At 40.7% G+C, this 20,758-nt stretch overlaps 1 protein-coding gene across 2 annotated transcripts in view; it reads right to left on the reverse strand.

Moving 5' to 3' along the window:
* Positions 1–19,015, reverse strand: part of mocs3 (molybdenum cofactor synthesis 3) — a 63,939-nt gene extending 44,924 nt beyond the window's left edge. The window contains exons 1-4 of one of the 2 annotated variants that reach the window (XM_069930974.1): positions 18,793–19,015; positions 6,070–6,205; positions 2,038–2,130; positions 674–794 (exon numbers count right to left, since the gene is read on the reverse strand). In XM_069930974.1, the coding sequence (XP_069787075.1) occupies positions 674–794; positions 2,038–2,130; positions 6,070–6,205; positions 18,793–18,882 (440 nt within the window). In that variant the 5' untranslated portion in view covers positions 18,883–19,015. The remainder of the gene's footprint in view (positions 1–673; positions 795–2,037; positions 2,131–6,069; positions 6,206–18,792) is intronic. The other variant, XM_069930975.1, reaches the window with a different exon arrangement.
* Positions 19,016–20,758: the final 1,743 nt, after the last annotated feature.

Raw genomic sequence — 20,758 nt, forward strand, 5'->3', positions numbered from 1 at the left:
TAGAAAATTGGCAAAGAAACAGAAGGAAAACAAACAAACCGCTTGATTTTAAGGCAGATCTACGTAAAATTTCAGTTTAATGTTGATTACAATATATCTGAAGATAGAAGTAAAGTATGTATCTTACTAACAGCATCTTATTTGGACATCATCCATGCAAACTTTCCAAGTGATCAAAAGGATATTTGGAGGAGATTATTTTCAATTGGAATTTATTCCTTGTTAATTACTCTCAAATCATTGCACTTTAAGCAGTCATCAATTTTGTGTTTTAGAGTTACATTTTAATACATTTATAAAATCAGAGTACAGTATCTGAGGCTATCAATCAATCCATGTGGTTTGTGCAATCTGTAGAGGAATCCATAGACTACTTCTCCACTCTTTGAGCTTTTCTTGCCAGTAAAATTAAGGCATTATAATTAACCACAGTTAATTTGAAAGAACTCGTGAAATGAGGTTCTGTTCCCCTAGATGTACACGCAACTCAATTCTAATAATTTTTTTTATTGATATGTTAAGATTGGAATTCCGTCTTGCATGCCCATTTACTTTGGAATATCACAAGGAAGCCAGCGTCACAGAGCCATCCAGCACAATGAGATCGTGCTGTGTCCAAGAAAAACTTCTTGCTTTTGGCCTCTCAAAGTGAAGCGATTTAAACGTTACATACCGTTTTATTGCAGTTGCTGCAGACAATGCTTTTGACATGCCCATCTTATCCTCTGCATGGAGAACCTGTCTCTGTAGATTGCTAAGCTCCACATCATCATAATCGAGAAGTCCCAATCGACCTAAATTGACATTCAAATATTATATTTTCCCTCAGATCTTTGGCTATTGTCTCTTAAGACTCAGATCTATTTAATTATGTTGCCGATCAAGTTTACATCTAAGTGTACCAATGGATTCAGTACTCAGGGTATGGAGACAATCATCAATGGTTTTGATCTTCCCAGTATTGAGTTGGGTTCTCAGATCACACTGCCGAAAGTATGTATACAGATTAAAAACAAAGCCGAGAACAAACACTTGAAAAGAGCAGATTTAATGGTGAGGGGGTTAGGAAGAGAAGCAATTGACTGCAATTTTCTGTCCACTTTTGGATAGATAATGACTTTATCACAGATGGTCAGTATCTTGTTCATTATTAAATCAATCTACCACCGTTTTTATTAAAGGTACAACTTCAAAATTGAAATTATCAATTTATCAAATGAAATTTGTTCAACTCGCATTATCAGTCGTGAGAAAATATATTTAACATTGTCAAGGTGGCAAGCTGAAATTCAAAGTTGTACCCCTTTGGAAAAAATTACTTACAATCGACGAAAATTGTTTTTCTATGTTTTTTACAAATTTGGCACCCACATACTCAGATAATGGGATTAAATTTGTAGTGGTATCCTTTTTATCCCTCGAGCTCTCCAGAATCCTCCTCTATATGTTTGTGTTAGAACAGATGAGTTGTACAGCACGACATCTCTCTCTACAATCCAAGATCTTTTGTTACTTTTTATTTTTCTATCTTTTTATATATTTTCAATTTTTATTTTTTTCCTTTTTTGTTTTGGGCAGGAGGTTAAGTGGGAGGGAGGGGTTTTGGGGTGGGTTGAAAACCATCATTTATGTAATCAATTTGTTCTCTTTTTGATATCTGGATATTATAATAATTGTCGTTACTGCATGTATGGAGTATTAAATAAAAAAATCTACCACCATTTTGCTCTCTCAACTGGTCTACCAATGTGATTTTGGACTTGTGTACTTCCATCCGTACAATATATTATGCCTTGCAATTTTGCTGCTAAGGTTCAAACTTGGATGAGGTATCACACACGTGGTTAAAAAGCAGTTCTAATCCCTGCAGAACATCATTTGCCACAGCCTATTAATCAGAAAATCAAGTATTACTTGGCCAAAGTTTTTTTATATAAAGAACAATCTTAGATCAATTTACTCTTCAGCCTTCTTCAACCAAGTATTTTGAAGGAAAAAAAAGACAGAAAAAAAAAAAATTTAAAATGATAATCTTACCAATTCCTGCAGCTGCCAGGTACTGGGCAGCAGGGCAGCCCAGCCCTCCACATCCCACAATTAGAACAGATTTCCTGGACAGGTTCAGCTGACCTATTAACATGAAAATAAAATCTTTAAATATTATTTTTAAATAAAATTGTCTCGTTCAGAACAAGATGTCAATATATTTGTGCAAAACAACCATCTAAGTTTCTTTTCACATGCTATGTTATATGATAGAATAGCAATTATGCCCACAATTTAAATATTGGTAAATAGGAGATAAAATTGCAATGATTACACCCAAGGGCCTTCTTTTATGTTCTAATTTCTATACAATAATATAAAATAGTGAAATTTTCTATTTGAAGGATTGAAGTTTGTAATGTAATTGCCATCCACAATAGTTGTTGTTTTCCAGAAGTATAATGTTCAGTGTCATGGAGTATCTGCAAACTTTTTCTAAACTTGCTTTGAATCTGAATTCAGAGATTGGCCACTTGATGGAACTGTTGAGAAAAGTGTAAGTATTTGGTGCAAAAGGTTTAGGGTTAAGTAATTTTTAACAGATTATTTTTTCTGCACCTCGTGTCGGAGGTTTAAAAAAAATTGCAGACCCAAAACTAGATTGCATTTCAAAGATTAACCATGCAGAATAGTTCATTAATGCTTAATTCAAGGAGAATGAATGGAATTACCCCTTTGGTAAACTCTCCTTTCATTCCTTGTTCACAGGATTGGATATACAAACTATATTTTGTTTCTCATTCCTTTTTGAATTAAGTGAATTGTTATGCCATTTGAAATGCAGTTAAGAGTCGTATATAAATGAACCAAATCAAGTCGCTACACAAAATACATGTCCATTTCTTTCATCTTTTATTTCTCAATTTTTTTCAGGTATATTTACTTACTTGATTGCAAATTTTCAAAATGCCATAGAGTAATGGTCATTAAGATACTTTAGTTACCTAGTTCATGTTGGCCATTAAGAACCCAGCTCTAATAAGTCTGCTATGCCATGGCAATTCAAGTGCTCATCGAGATGATTCTTAAATGTGGTGACATACCGATCTTGACCAACTTCCCAGATATGTGTTCCAAACTTCAAACACCCTCTGAGCAATACATTTTATTCTCTTATCCTCTCTAATCTTTTTATTCCTCACCTTATCGAGAAGCAAAATAAAGAGAATAGCTACAGTGTATTTCCCTGGGTAGGCGAGTCACAAATTAGAAGGCATGTTTAATGTTGGAAAGATTTAAAGGGACCCTGAGGGACATCTTTGTTCACAAAAATTAGATATATGGAATGGGCCACCAGAGGAAGTAGAAGACGCGATTACAATTACAAAATTACTCCTGATTATCCAAAATGGTCGGGACCGGGCCAATGTCAGATAAATGGTTTTTTTTTTCCCTCGGAGAACTGGTCATTTCTTAAAAACAGCCCAGTAGCAACAGCAAATCACTTGTAACAGTGTGTAAACGACAGCAAACGACAAGGGAAGGCTTTTTAAACATTAAAATACTGTTTAATCATCATTAAAAACATGCTGGCCACCCCCAATCGCCGACATCTCTCCACCGACGCCCCACCCGTGCTGGTAGCCCAAGATTCCCGCTCCTGCCGGAATCCCGAGCTCTGCACTGCCACCGGGAACCCGAGGTCCACGCTGCTGCCAGAGGCCCTAGGTTGCCAGTCAGTTCGGCTCAGAAAAATTTTGGATAAATTAGGATTTCTGATTTGTTTTGGATGTCCTCGTTTATCCAAAGTTTAATTTTTTTTTCAGGTAAATGAGGATTTCAGAGAATCCAATTTCTGATAATCAGGGTTCAAGAAACATTTGGATAGAAATATGGATAGGAAAGGTTTAGTGAGATATGGACCGGCATGAACAAGTTGAATCAATGGGCTTTTTTCTCAGCTCGACAATTCGATGACTCTGTTAAACCTCTGCCCTCTGGTTTTAGAATCTCCATTGTGGGGAAAAAATTGTTCCACCACCCAATCTGTGCCATAATTTTACATAAACTATTAGGATGCCCCCTCGGCTCTCCTTTTATTCAAATGCTTAATTCCAGGCAGCATCCTCTGTATCCACCTCAATCATATCCTTCCTATTGTGTGGCAATCCAAATTGTACGAATATCCACCCATGGCAACCAAACTTTTATGAAACTGTACCAGAATCCCTCCATGTTCTTGAATTCTACAACCTGGCAAATAAAGGCAAGCATTTAATATGCCTTCCTCACCAAATTATCACCCTGTTCTGCCCCCTTTAAAAGATCTATGGATTTGTAAACCTAGGTCCTTCGAATCCTCAATCCTGAGGCCTTTCTATTCGTGGTGAATATCCTATCCTCAATCTCCAGAGCATCAATACAGGCCACTCTAATGGAGTGAAACTCAGAAGACTGCAAATGCTGTGATTGTAGTAAAAACATGCAGAAATGCTGGAGGAACTCAGATGGTCTTACAGCATCCATAGGAGGTAAAGGAATCCCCTTATCCTCACCTACCACTCTCCATATCCAAAATATCCTCCTCCTCCTCCAATTCTGCCAACTACTTCGTGATCCCACCACCAGACACATATCCCTTTCTCTTCCTTCTGCAGTGACCACTCCCTCCATGACTCCCTTGTTCTCTCCTCCCTCTCCACCAATCGTCCCCTTGGCACCTGCAGGAGATCCTCCACTTGCACCCATACCTCCTCCCTTGCTGTCATTCGGGGCCCCAGTCCTTCCAAGTGAATCAACACTTCACTTGTGAATCTGCAGGGGTCATCTACTGCATTCAGTACTCCTGTTATGATCTTCTCCACAATGGAGAGACTGGGCACAGACTGGGAGATCACTTTATTAAGAACTCAGCTCTGTCAACCGCAATAGCATGGATCTCCCAGTGGACACCCATTTCAATTCCATTGCTGACATGTGCATGGTCACACGCACTGGCAAACTAAGACCACTTGCAAACTGGGGCAACAACAATTCATCTTATGTCTGGGCATTAACATCGACCTCTCCAAATTCTGTCTCCCCCCCCCCCCCCAATTTTGTCCCTCTTTCTCCTTTCCTCTAGTTCTCTCTCTCTCTTTTCACAGAGCCAAAATCAATTCTCACCTTTCCTCATCATTCCCAATTAACACCTTTTGTCTGTTGGTCTGGACTCCTCCCCCTTCCATTCTTCCCTCTCCCTCTCCCCCATCTTTATTCAGTCACCTGCCTGCTTTTTGCTTATACCTTGAAAAAGGCCTCAGTCCTGAAATGTCAGTAATACATCTTTACCTCCTATGGACACTGTGAGTTCCTCCATCATTTCTGTGTGTTTTTAGCACTCTAATGCATCAGAAGTTATTTATTATATGCATAATTTGACCAAGAGTCTGACCTCGACATCAGACAGCTGGGCAGTCAGGCTTGCTGAAGGATATCAGTCATTGCATGTCTCTCAGACTTCGCCAATGGGAAGCAGCCATGCAATGTTTATGCCTTTTGACATGTAATTATTCATTGGCTTTTGGCCAGATAGTCTAACTTTACATGCAGCAGAAATTCCAACGCACTATCTTAAAAAAGGTTTTTAAACATGCTTGAAAGCACACTAAATTGCAACCTGATAGATTTGACAGAATTCTATCCTCACTAAGAATTAATACTGTACATTGTTTCACTATGCACTTAGAAGTTAACAGAAACATATTTTCTGCAAAAGATAAATTATTAGCTACAACATTACTGTCAAGAAAAAAGAAACAATTGTTCAAAATAATAAGGGAACAACTTTGACGTCAACTATATACTACGTTAGTTAAAAACTGCCAACAATGCACAAAAGAACATCAATGGAGGTTTTAAGCCTACAATACTCTCAAAATTAAAATCAAATTCCAATCTCAATTTGCAGTCTTAATTCACTGAATTCAATTGCTTAACTTGCCATTTGAACCTCTGATCACAGCTATTGCTGATCCAATTCCATGACTGCTATACGATTATGTGTTATATGAAACCATACCATTCTAGTTTTTCCATCAGTACCTTTAATTCCAATTTCTGGAATGATAAGTTGTCTGCTGTACCTCATGATTTCTTCTTTTGAGAGAGATTTTTCTTCCAACGAAGGGATGTTTGCAACTTGCTTAACTAATGTAAATATACTCGCAGGATGAGAATTCTGGGGGGAAAAAAAACATTTATCAAACTGAGAGAAAAGGGTGCCTACATTTGCACTTCGGTCTTTAAAATTCCATAGAGAATACCCAAATTGAAGTAACCAAAATGAGTCACTTCTAAATTTTTAAACATACTTAATTCACAATGATGGAACTAAAAGTTCCATAAAAGTGGTGATACGGGTACACAGTTCCATAAAAATGGCCTGAATATGCAGAGTTCCTCCAGCATTTTTGTATTTTTAACCACAATCACAGGGACTGCAGACTTTCACGTTTCACTCCATATGGCCACATGAGTTGACAGGGTTGCAAAGGTGTTTGATATGCTTGCCTTCATCAGTCAAGATATTGAGCACAGACGTCGTGTGATAACTAAACAAGGTGTTGGTGAGACCTCTCGGAGTATTGTGTGTAGTTCTGGTCACTCAGCTATTAGAAAGATATCATAAAACTCAATAGTGTGCAGAAAAGGTTCACGACAATGTTGCCAGAGCTGGTAGGCATAAATGATAAGGAGAGCGTAGATAGGCTAGGATTTTGCTCCCTGGTTTGCAGGAGGCCAACGGGAAGTGACTTCATAGAGGCTTATAAAACCATTAGAGGCACAGATAAGGAAAACAGTCAGTCTTTTTCCCAAGATAGGAGAATCTAAAATGAGAGGGCAATGACTTAAGGTGAGGGCAGAAGATTTAGAAGGGACCTCCTCCACACAGTGTGGTGGGTATCTGAAACAAGCAGCAAGAAGAAATAGTAGAGGCAGGACAATTGTAATATTTAAAAAAGGTTTAAGAAAGGTTTGGAGGGATATGGGCTGAATCCAGATAAATGGAACGAGCTTGGTCAGCATGAATGTTGGGGAAAATACCTGTTTTCTTGCTTGAGAATGTTATTACTCCATGATGTTTTAGTCAAATCATAAATTGGACTTGCAAAAAATATTTTAATACAAAGCATTCTCTGGCAGTGCTTTGGCAAGAGCCAAGAGGGAATTAGAAGAAGGTTGAATACCCAGCAAAATTAAGCTGCAAAAATGAAGTGCAGAAAACCTACAGGTACTGTATTACACTCATAGCTTTCAAAACTGACAGGTGATCTCTGAGAATTTACGGGCACACAGTTCAAGTGCTGCCAAATAAGAGTTATTGATGAGGCATGCACACATATAAATTCAACACACATTTTTGGGTACATCTTCACAGAAGACACAAACACACTCACAGCAATAGTGAATGTCTATAGGTCGTACTTAATGAACAACAAAATCAGCCTCAGAAAAAAAGTTTGTCATGGAGAAGTTCTAAAATTGTTAGATCCTCAAGACCTGATGTATCCTAGAATTGTAAATCAGATGGTTCTGGACATAATGGTTGTCATTTTCCAAAATTTCAAAGATGTTAGAACAGTTGTAATCTCACTATTTATGAAAAAGGATGTCAAAACATGGAATTATAGATCGTTAACCTGCCATCAATTATAGCGAAAATAGGCGCGTGGCCATGCAAAGGATCAGAGCAAACATGTTCTGAAAGTATTAAAAAGACAGATTGAAAGTTCAAAAATCAGAATTTAATCATACAAAATGGATATAACTAGTATTAAACTACCAAGGCAACTAAAAACTAAACTGAAGAAACAGTAGCTCACCCATTGAGTGAAAACCTGATGAGGAGTGGAACAGAAGGGGCTTTGGACTGGCTGAACCCAGCAGAGCTGGGCATTCAACCCAAGATATAGTCAATATCTTGAACAAGATGGAAACTTTGTGCACTCGCTTTACGAGCATTGAATCAGCGATAAAAGACATATTGGAAATTATATCAGAAATGAAAAAAATCATGGAAGACTTAACAGAACGAATAACGCAAGTGGAGGCTAAAGACTTTGGAAGAAAAAGCAAAAACATGGGACACAGACAGAAAAGGAATGATGGACAAGATCCACCATATGGAAAATTTCAGCAGATGTAATAATGTAAGAATTATTGGATTGAGAGAAGGAATCGAGGGTAAACAGTGACCTTTTTTGAAACATGGACCCACAAATGCTGGGGCAAAACAAGCTAAATGCAAGGCTACAAATTGAAAGGGCACACTGGACCCTTGGACTCAGAAGAACCAGTGATCTACGACCATGACAAGTCCTGCTAAAACTTTTAAGTTACTGGGAGCGGGATGTGATCTTAGGAGAGGCAAATGAATATTCAAAAAATAACAATGGCCTGTTAATGGTGGACAACTAAAAAGTAACACTTTTTTCAGGACTTTAGCCCTGCCTTAGTCAAACAAAGAAAAGAATTTGACGAGGTAAAGAGACAACTGGAATCCAAAAGCTTTAAATTATCAATGACTTATCCAGTGACATTGAGGGTCAATGTCTCAGAAGGTAATCAAAGAATTTTCAAGATTAAGGAAGAAGTGAAAGAATTTTTTCAAAAGTTGTGAAGATAAAAGCTGCCAGATATTAAAATTGAAAAGACTGTTTTAAAATGGGACTAACTAAAAAATGTATCTTTTTTCAATCTTGTATTTTTTTTTACTAATCACTGTAATATACATAGAGAGTTCTAGAGAGAAAGGAAAGAGGAAAGTAAGTGGCAAGGTGGGGACTAAGTGGGAAAAATGGCGCCAGGAGAGGAGCAGGTTTAAAGAATGTTCTTCTTCTTCAGAAAATTCCACGGGGTTCCGTGGAAGGAGCTGAAGGAAATCACTGCCACCACTCCGATGGTCGTTAACGACTGTTTTTATTAAAATTCAGCGCGCCCCTTTAAGGGCAGCATGAGCTCAATCACCTGGTGCACTGTGACGTCATAATCGCTGCGCAGGGCGCACGCTGGAAGGGACGCTGGAGTCAAGAAGAAATCCCTGACAACGCCATCTCCTAATGGCTGCCCCGCCTCGTGGCGAGACAAACAGGGCCGGTTCGCCATTAGGCTGTGTGCCGCCACAATGCAATATTTGTTTGAAAAATGGTATGGATAAAACACTAAAGTTTATTAGTCTTAATATTAATGGGTTAAACAGATTGGTGAAAAGGAAAAGGACCTTGGCTTACTTAAAGAAATCAAAAGTAGATATAATCTTTCTAAAGGAAACGCATCTTGCTAAATTGAAAAGAAATGAAGGTAGGACAAATAATGTCGTATTTTTTTGGATCAAAGCCAAGAGGTTATAGCGATTCTAATTAATAAAAATACACCAGTATAAATAGAAGGCATATTTTGACCGGGCCGAAAGGTATGCAATAGCACATTGTAAAATTTATAGAGGAGCATGAACACTTATGAATATCTATGCCACAAATTATGATAATGAAGCCTTTATGAAGGATATCATATTAAAAACAACAGAGGGAAGACAATATATATTGGTCGAAGGAGATTTTAATTTTTGCCTAATATTAGATAAATTGGCAAGAACAATAATGAAGGTGAAATCTGCAAAAAGCACAATTTCATATATGAAGGATCTAAATCATCTTATTAACTCTGCTAGTGGTTCAATTGCTAGTAAAAAAGCGCTGGGGACAAGGGTCATTCATCCCTGTATAATCAATCTAGTCAAGGCCACAATGCTGACATTTGGCTATTGGTTTTAATTTTAGCTTGTGGTTTATGATATGAAGTTTTTATCCAGTTTATAAATGTTCTGCCTAAGCCAAATTTTAAATAGAAAAGACCATTCCAAACAGTCGAATGCTTTTTCTGCGTCCAGGGAGACTGTAATACTTGATTTCGTTTGAATTTTGCCATGTGTATTATATTAAATAACCTTCAAAGACTATTTGAAGAGCGTCTTCCTTTAAAAAATCCCACCTGGTCTATATGTATCAGTTTTGGTAGATATTGTTCTAATCAATTAGCCAATGTTTTTGCTAGTATCTTATAATTAGCATTTAACAACGAAATTGTCTATATGACAAAGTTTTTAATGGATCCCTATTTTTTTTGGTAATACTGTAATTTGCGAATGATTCCGAGAGGGTCTGTGTCTCTACTGCTTGGTCCAGAACATCCATTGATAGGGGCATTTTTTGAATTGTCTGAATGACACAGTATATAGATATGTTTTTGGGAGACAGAGTAGGTTATATACAAACACTTTAAAACAGAGCTTATTTGAAATACTGGAACTCTGCCCCTTGCTAGACTTTGGCTCCACAGCTTTTACAAGAGCTTTGAAGATTGCTCAAGAGACTTCACTAATGAATTGTTGTTTACAAAAGGCAACAGATGCAAGATTTGTTGGAGCCACCTTGTCTTTTGAACAACTAAAACATAAATACGGAGTGGCTAATGGGACGTTCTATTGTTTTCTCCAGCTAAGATCGTTCCTGAGAAAGATGAGGACCATCTGAATTAGTGACATGGAACAAACGATATGGATGGGGAATTCACCTAAATTTATAACAGAAATGTATTCTGCTCACCAAATTGAAAGTGCAAAACCAGGTTAACAGAGGTTAAGGCAAAGAATGTAGTAATCTCAGAATGAACCTGGTCAGATTGGTGTACAGACAGTATGACATCAATTATAAATGCAAGACATGGACTATTTCCATATAATTTTCTGCACCAGAGTTACATAGATCAAAAGCAGAAATTTCAGAGATGTGCTTCCGATGTGGGACTGAGACAGGAACCTTTCTACGTGCTATGTGGTTGTGTGTAATGGTGAGGCCATTTTGGCAAGATATTGCAGAAAAATTAACCAGGATAACAGGAGCGGCTTTTACAGGTGACCCGGAGCTATGTCTACTTGGCAATTTTATTGAAATAAGCAACAAATTGACTACATATCAAATCTCATTTATAAAAATAGCACTGGCAGAAGCAAAAAAATGTATTGCGATCACTTGGAAGTCCGACTCCCCTCTACTTATAGCACAATGGACTGCGAAAATGAAGTGCTGTATACTTTTGGAAAAAAAAAATCACAAATAATTGAAAGAATAAATATGACACTTTTCTAAAGATCTGGCAGCCATACCTGGACCATTTAGAGCCCCAAATACAATAAGAGAAAGGAATAAAAATGCTGATATAATACATATTCAAAAGTTATTTTCCCAACTGTATATATTTAAAAGATATGTAAGCTCGGACAGTGTGCGGATCTGTAAGTATGGAAAGGGGAGGGAGGGAATGTTTTGCTTTTGTTGTTGTTGACAAGAAAATAAAATATTCAGAAAAATTACAGAGAAAATACTGAAAACTACAACTTTAAGTGTTCAGGGGAATCTTGCTCTGTTGCTTACTTGCTTACATTCTCAATTCTTTATACCATTCCCAATCAACAGTTCACGTCACGCTGCAAAAAGGCTCAACGTTAGGCTGAAGAACAACATCCCAAACTCCATCCAACTACATTCTACTTAATAACTTGTATCAGAGCTGGTCCCTGTGTGATACTGGTTTGGTTTTCTCCCATTAACGTGGCAAGACCTGCTGGGAACATCCTAAACATAAACATAGAAAACCTACAGCACCATACAGGCCCATGGGGCCCTCAAAGTTGTGCTGAACATGTCCCTACCTTAAAAATTACTAGGATTTCCAATAGCCCTCTATTTTTCTAAGCTCTATGTACCTATCCAAAAGTCTCTTAAAAGATCCTAACATATCCACCTCCACCACCATTGCTGGCAGTGCATTCCTCGCACCCACCACTCTCTGCATAAAAAACTTACCCCTGACATCTCCTCTGTATCTACTCCCCAGCACCTTTAACCCATGTTCTCTTGTGGCAACCATTTCAGCCCTGGGAAAATCTGACAGCACTGAATTTCTCAACTTTCTTTTTTTTTGTTCTTACTTTCAAAATTGCCATAATTTTACGTGTTCTCTATTTTTCTCTCGTTCTCGCTCCTTATCTTACTGTCACTATTAAACCATCAATAAAATCATCTGTAATTCATTCTCAGCGATCCTTCACCTATTGGAGGAAAAAAATCACCATCTCTGGAGAAGGAGATAAAAGACCTGGTCAGTTAATTGTGTGGGTGACAGGCAGACTGAAAGAGGTGAATGAGTAGAATAAAACAAGGTCATGGGGATCTGCTGGTTGGAATAAAGGGATGCAGAAAACCTGGGTGGATCAGGAGAGAGTCTGAAACACAGGAGTGCAAGTTATTTAAAATGGAAAACTCAATGTGTGGGGATAAGCATTATACCTTCTCTGGATGCACAGAAATGTCCCAGGGCATGGTGAGGAATGAGGAAATCAGAGAAACAGGTGGCGAGGGAAAGATGTGACAGAGTCAGGGAACGTTAGAGAGAAGAAAAAAATAAGTGGCCTAAGTGATGGCACAAATCTGGGCCCAAAGCCCAGCATGGATTTCAGAGAAATGATTATCTTCACATATATATCCTTTCCTAAAAAATACATCCAACTCTTATTTGAACATTTCCCTTCAACAAGCTACAACAGTTCCTTTTAATGATGTAAATGCTGAGCAGGGGTGGGGGTGCTGACTAGGCTGAGCAGTGGATTAGATGTGTATTGTACAGGAGGCTCTTGATCAGCATGCCGGTCAGGTAGCAGTCAGAGGCCTGGGAGCTCAGCCAAAAAGGCAGCCAGCGTTGGCTGCTCGGAGCCAGAGGCCAAGCGAGGCAGAAAGCAGAACTCGAGGTAGAGAGTTGCAGGAGGAGCGGGCCGTCGGGGTGGTGGAGCCGAGTGGCAGAGGCTTTCAAGCACTCCACCGGCTGGTCAGGCCAGCCCTCAAGAACAACCAAAAAGCGCAGTGCAATCTGTCACCGTCACCCCCCATCTAACTCCTGTCATGGCAGCAGGGGTGCAGTGCTGCCAAACCCAGAGTTTACGGAGCACCAGAGCGGTTCCAGCTGTGTGGGGGATTATGCGTAAGGAAAATGGCCATTGCTCTCACATTGAGCCAGCTGTTGTCGGCTTCTCTCCCACGAGCTGGGTACAGAGAGTCACCCTTCCACCGGTTAAGAGAGGGCGCTCACGGGGGTGGGGACAGGGATGACTGGGGGCGGGGGTCCTCCCTCTGAAAACAGACAATTTATTACGTGAAATTAACGTTACTTATGTGTAATGTCATCTATGGACGTAAGTGCCAGGTTTTGGAGGTTGCCTGTGTTTAGAATCCCGGATAAAAGGTTAGGCACCTGTACCTCCTAAATATAAAGATATGATACTATAATTAATGATCTGAATGAGAATGCAAGTTTGAAGATGTCACAAAAATTAAAGGTGTTGTGAACAGTGAAGGATTACAATGAAACTTTGATCAACTGGATAAGTGAACTGAGGAATGGCAGATGGAATTTAATTCATGTATATGTAAGGTGTTGCATTTTGCAAAGTCAAACCAAGGCAGGACATACACAGTAAGTGGTCAGGTCCTCGAGAATGCTGTAGTACAGTGAGATCTAGGAGTATGGATACTTAATTTTCTGAACGTGGAAGCACAGCAAAATAGGCAGAAGGAAGAAGGCATTTGGCGTACTTGCCTTCAATAGTCAGAGCTTTGAGTCCAGAAGTTGGGGCATCATATTAGTTTGTAAGGCCACATTTGGAATATTGTGTGGAGTTCTCGTCACCCTGCAATAGGGAGAATGTAATTTACCTGGGAAGTGTACAAAAAAAGATTCACATGGATGTTACCAAAATATTTGAGTTGCAAGAAGATGGATAAACTAGGAGCGACATTACAGAGGTACAGTGCCCTTTTTTCTTTTATTTGCCTCTGTGCGCCACTGTTTTAAATTTGTTATCAAACAATTCACGTGCAATTAAAGTGCACATTCCAGATTTTATTCAAGGTTATTTGCATACATTACAGTTTGACCATGTTGAAATGACAGCAATAGTTTCAGGGCACCATCATGTTTGGGACATTTGGCCTCACAGATGTTTGTGACTACTCAGGTTATGTTTAATTATTTAATTGGTGCAGGTTGAAGAGAGAGGGCGAGGCTTGTTTCTAAGCTTTGATCACTTTTGAAATCTGTAATTGTCATTTTTCAACACGAGGACAAGAGTTGTGGCAATGAAACTCAAAGAAGCCAATATGAGACTGAAACATAAGAATAAAACATTAAGAGACATTGGTCAAGATTAAGATTACCAAAATCAACAGTTTGCAACATCATTAATATGAAACTTCTTGGTTATATGAAACTCCAAAATTAAATAGTAACAAGCTTTAAATATCAGATACAAGAAAAATGAAGCAATGGTGAAAATACATTTTGATTGATCATGAACTTGAAATAATAAAAATTAAAGAGTACAATTTTAAATGGTCGAGGGGTTGAGACCCAGAGATCATAGATATGAAATAAAAGGTAAGAGAATTAACAGTCATTAAGCAGCATGTAGTTGGATGTGGTGGCCAACAGGGATTAAATATATGGAGGGGAAAAATTTCCAAGACTATATTAAAAGGACTGGTGGGTGGAACTAGAGTTGCACTTGTTTGGCTATGATGGGCTGAATGGGTTCCTCCTGTGCTGTGACCATTCAATGATTCTATTAACAGAGAGATTTGGGGTGACTGGACACTAACTTTGAATACAGGGGAAGTTAAAGAAAGTTGTTAAAACAATATTCTTATCAATACAGACAGAAAACACAAATGCAAAGAAGAAATACTGAATATTATATATTACTAATCACGCTCCAGTTTAAATATTGTTAGTAATTTTGGAAAGCCATAGTTTGAAAAGGGTGTCCAAAATAAAATCGCAAAATACAGGATAAAATCTGAACCAGAATGTAAGATCCTCAAAGTAGGTACGATTTCAAACATTTTACAAAATTAAGGGATTATAAACATGAATTAAGGTAAAGGTAAAAATATCATGAACTTAAGAAAAATTAATGCACATTAAAGAACAGATATATTTGAAAGTTCATCGAAAGTAGAGTTCAGTTTCTGCAGCAATCTCTTTAGCAGGGTACAACAGTACTTCCTGTGGAAAAGCAGAGAATCAACTGATAGCAACTGCTAGAATTCCACATTTTAGTCAAGCATTTAATTGTACAAGGCATTGGTGAGGCCAAATTTGGAGTACTGTGTACAGTTTTGGTCACCAAATTATAGGAAAGATATAAACAAAATAGAGAGAGTGCAGAGAAGGTTCACGAGAATGTTGACAGGATTTCAAGGTTTGAGTTACAGGGAAAGGTTGTGCAGACTGGGGCTTTTTTCTCTGGAGCGTAGAAGATTGAGAGGGGACTTGATAAAGATGTTTAAGATTTTAAAAGGGACAGACAGAGTAAACGTGGATAGGCTTTTTCAATTAAGAAAGGGGGAGATTCAAACTAGAGGACATGGTTTAAGATTGAAGGGGGAAAATTATGAGGGGAAATTTCTTTACGCAAAGGGTGGTGGGGATGTGGAATGAGCTACCGGCAGACGCGGTCGAGGCGGGATCATTGGTTACATTTAAGGAAAGACTGGATCGTTACATGGATAGGAGGGGACTAGAGGGGTATGGACCGGGTGCTGGTCAGTGGGACTAGGAGGGTGGGGATTTGCTACGGCATGGACTAGTAGGGCCGAACTGGCCTGTTCTGTGCTGTAAGTGGTTATATGGTTATATTAAAAAGAGTGTACTGGTGAGCTCAGTAATCGCAGAGACTAGTAGGCCAAGGAAGACCTCCACTGCAGATGACATAAGAATTCTTATCAGCACGAAGAAAAAAACCCAAATGTATGTCCAACGCATCAGAAAAACTCTTCAAGAGGCAGGTATGGATGTGTTAGTGACTAGTGTCTGCAGAAGACTTCATGAACAGAAATACAGAGGCCACATTGCACAATGCAAACCATTAGTTCGCCACAGAAACAGGATACCCAGATAACAGTTTGCCAAGAAGTATTTATGAGGCTGCAAAATTCTGGAAAAAGGTTGTAGTGACTGTAATTTAAATATTATATCTGTGGTGATTGGGAGTTGGTGATCTTCCTGACCACCTCGGGTTAGATGCACAAAATGGATGTGTCCTACAAGGTCGTGAGTTGATAATAAAATATAAGTAATACAAATGAACACAAGTTTCTTTATCACAATAAAAGAAACATCACATCCACAATAAAGAGAACAATCACAACTTTTAACAGCATATAATTGGCACCTGTCTTCCTTTTATTCTACTCTCCAACTATTTTCAATGGCCTATAACTGTCTCCCCTTCTCCTCCACAGCATGCCCCTCACACCACCTTCTTTCTAACCTATTGGCTCTCCCGCACAAGCATTAATTGCAATTCCTCACTCTGAACCTTGCCTGCGCATTACCAACTGCAGCCGGCTTGCACATGTGCATTACTTCCCACATGCATCATTCTGAATATATAACTTGCTGCACCAGGTCCAGGTAAGCACACAACTGTAACAGTCCTCTCCTTAGCCTTAAAAGAGTCAGGAAAGGAGGCGACAGACTGGATCTGTCCTACTACAAAACGTTTTGGTGGGCAGACAGTCTGGCCCAATTTAGTCTGGTATTGCCAGGCAGACATCAGAGGACCCAACAGGCAGGGGTTCAGTTGTCTCTCCGGTACTGGCAATGCAAAGCGAATGGAGCATCGATATAAGCTGGCTTTAAACAATCAATGGAAACAGTCAGAATCGTCATTCTGAAGGATCATAAAATATTTAGGATCTCGTTTCATGACCTTGTAAGGGCCGTCGTATACCAGCTGGAGTGGCTGGTGAACCACATAGGTGTTCAGTGTTGCAAATCATTCATTACATAAGCCACAATTGACGAATGTCAGGTAGGAGTTGGTCTTAAAGCCCGCATACTCTCCCAAAGATGGTGAACATAATCCGACAGTTCATACAGCAGATTTTCAACGCACGGCTCAACAAATTCACCAGTAGATTTAGTGTAGTGCTATACTCCAATTCTGCATCCGAACACATAAAAGAGGAGCTTGGGTGTATGTCAAGGAGAACCATGAGCAAACGCTCACTCCAAAGAGACACATCGCCACCCCCAACCTTCCCCCACATCAATGCAGCTTTGAACTGTCAGTGGAAACACTCCGAGGCTGGTGGTTTGTGGATGGTTGGATGGTAGGCCGCGATACAAATGCAGGTTGTACCAAAAAGATCCACGAGAGCTCGTTCGGTCCTTGGACGCGAGTAGATAAGTGAATCCTCTCGATGGAGGGAACAGACTGACCAAATCCAAGTGCACCTGAGCGAAGCGAGCATCTGGACTTTGTGTGTCTCAAGACTTTCGAACGCTGGTCCTTGTCCATAATCCTACATCCCGCTTGACGCGAGGCCAAGTAAAGCGATCCATAATCAACCTGACCGATGCTTTTCTGCATGGATGAGACATGTTATGGAAGGCAATGAAAGCATCTCACTGCATTGTTGGGGTACAAAAAGTGTTGGTTGATTCGTGGAAAAGTCACAAGGTAGTGTCTCACCTGAGTCATCTAGGCACACACCTTTTAGGTGCAGACCTATGTTGATCTGGTGGAACAGAATGAGATCGGGATCATTGTATTGTGACCGAGCCAGTTTCACAAAATCAATGATCGCTGTAGTATGTGCGGCATCACCTAGACAGGGCATCAGCCACTGAATTTGCCTTCCCTTTAATGTTCCATATGACAGAGGAAAATTGCAGAATGAAATCCAAGTGCCATAAGTCATGGGGTGAATAGTGGTGCTTGCTCCTATGTGCAATATATGTAGGTGGTCGGTATAAATGGTTAAAAACTCATCCTCCCAATCAGAAATGGAAATGTCACACTGCAAGGTAGACTGCAACTGGCTTTTGCGTGTGCACATTTATTTTCCGTGCTCATCACTCCGAATAAATAACTCACTGCACCAGGCCAGGCAAGCGCTTGACAGCGATAAGGTCTTTTGGACAGATAGGACCAAGATTAACCTGTACCAGTGATGGCAAGAGCAAGTGTGGAGGCATAAAGGAACTGCTCAGGATAGGGGGGGAGGTGGGGAGGGGAGGTAGATTGAGGGGGGAGGTGGGGGGGGAGGTAGGTGGAGGGGGGAGGTGGGGGGGGGGAGGTGGATTGGGGAGGTGGGGGGGGGAGGTAGGTGGAGGGAGGGAGGTGGAGGGGGGGAGGTGGAGGGGGGGAGGTGGGGGGGGGGAGGTGGGGGGGGGGAGGTGGGGGGGGGGAGGTGGGGGGGGGGAGGTGGGGGGGGGGAGGTGGGGGGGGGAGGTGGGGGGGGGGAGGTGGGGGGGGGGAGGTGGGGGGGGGGAGGTGGGGGGGGGGAGGTGGGGGGGGGGAGGTGGGGGGGGGGAGGTGGGGGGGGGGAGGTGGGGGGGGGGAGGTGGGGGGGGGGAGGTGGGGGGGGGGAGGTGGGGGGGGGGAGGTGGGGGGGGGGAGGTGGGGGGGGGGAGGTGGGGGGGGGGGAGGTGGGGGGGGGGAGGTGGGGGGGGGGAGGTGGGGGGGGGGAGGTGGGGGGGGGGAGGTGGGGGGGGGGAGGTGGGGGGGGGGGAGGTGGGGGGGGGGAGGTGGGGGGGGGGAGGTGGGGGGGGGGAGGTGGGGGGGGGGAGGTGGGGGGGGGGAGGTGGGGGGGGGGAGGTGGGGGGGGGACTGTTCCTGGATTAGGTGACTGCCCCACTTCCAACTACCTGATCCCGACAGGCAGCCGCTGCCCTCAGCCTTTCCACCTCCTGCTCCTTCTTGGCTAATTCGTCCCTCAGCCTCGCCACCTCCTCCATGATGGATGGCTTTCCCGCGGGCTGGAGTCCGCAACCAAAACAGGCTCCCGGTGCTCTTCCGAATTCCGCCGGCAAAGCTCCTCCTGTACAAAGATGGCGGCAGCCGGTTACGTCGAAAGGGCCGACAGACGTCCACGGTGCCTATACCAACATGGCTCCCTTTCCGGCCCCCCCCCCCTCACCAATATGGCCGCTGGACACGCCGTAATACCGTTCCCATGACGACTCTTGGTTGAGACCTTATCAATATGGCCACCCGGCACTTTGCTCTTCTGTCCAACGTGGCTGCTTTTTTGGGCAACAGACAATATCATCTGTCGTTTTTCTCTGTTGAAATAGCATCATTTTATTTTTTTATGAACAATGCACGTTTTCAGAATTGCAATTAAATTTAAATATCAAGTTTTAAGTGTTGGATGCAGTGAGGAGCCCCTTGAGAAACTTTCCACATTTCAGATGTCTGAGAGCCCACTCATTATAGGAATGTGCAGGTTAAAATATCCTCCTCGATAATGCTGAACATTTAAGATGGAAAAGTACTGTCATGGATTCATTTCTAAATTGTTTATTCATTTAAAAAAGTGGAGATGGGAAAGAAAAGGCTGCTGTTTTGTTCCAAATGTAGAATAATTTTATTACAGTTTGTTATTGGACATTTTGACATAAGATTGCAATTCTTGGGCGTAACTTTGTCATGTGGGAAACTTCTGTTAGTTTCCTCCTGCGCCTCACAACATTGGAGGTCCAGCTGATAGAGACCTCAGCTATTTATTGTATATTTGAAGCAGTAATGGATGAGCTTTTTTTCAAGGTAACACTGTTTACTTGAAGAGAAAGGAAAAGTCCGAAGATGTTGGAAATAGGAAAAAAAAAGACATAAAATACTGAATATTCTCATCTGGTCAGGCAGCATATGTGAAGGTTGAAACAGCTAAAATTCAATTCAATTCAGATAAAAGCTATAAACACAAATTTTCAAGTTAATTTTAATTTAGAGATACAGTGTGGTAACATACCCTTCCGACCCACAAGCCCACAAAACATAAATATGACCAATTAACCTACCAAACCCGAATGTCATTGTAATGTGGGAGAAAATCATTTTTTTAATGAAACATTAATCTGAAATTCTGTCTGCTTTTCCAATTGTTGACAATAATTGGCAGGACACGTAAAACAATGTCATCTGATTTGTCGTTTGTGTATTGTGTGCAATTTATCTAAGTAATTTAATATCTGTTTAAGAACTTAAGAGATAATCTTTTGGCTATGGTTTGAAAATCAGTGGAACATCTTAAATAGAAATACAGTCCTGAGCATTTCAAAGAATAACAGCAGTCCATCACGTAAGCATGCATCTATGCTGATCTGATAAAAACACAACAATAACTCTGAATCAAGGGTTTGATACATTAAAAAGTGTTCATATTTGCATCATTCAAGGTCAGCACAAGTAGCACTGATTTTTTTTTCCATTCATTAGACTTAAAGGTTACTTTGAAGCTATCCAGTTGGCCTTAAATTTTTGCATTTATCTCTATAATATGAACAGTGCAGAATACAAGTCGATCATTTGGTAGTGTGAGCGTAGCGCTTATCACAATGCTGTTACCACACCAGGAATCTGGACTTTGGTTCAAATGCCATGCAATCTATAAGGAGTTTGCATGTTCTCCTGGAATCTGAGAGGGTTTACCCCAAGGGGCTTTGGTTTCCTCCCACCATTCAAAACATTCTGGGGATGGTAAGTCAGTTAAGTGTAATTGGGCAGCATGGGTTCGTGGGCCGAATGGGCCTGTTACCATACTGTATGTCTAATTTCTTTTGAAAAATTATGTAAATATTCTTTACGATTCGACACATTTAAGTTTATTTA

This window comes from Narcine bancroftii, chromosome 4, assembly GCF_036971445.1.
Source record: "Narcine bancroftii isolate sNarBan1 chromosome 4, sNarBan1.hap1, whole genome shotgun sequence".
Classification (NCBI taxonomy): Eukaryota; Metazoa; Chordata; class Chondrichthyes; order Torpediniformes; family Narcinidae; genus Narcine; species Narcine bancroftii.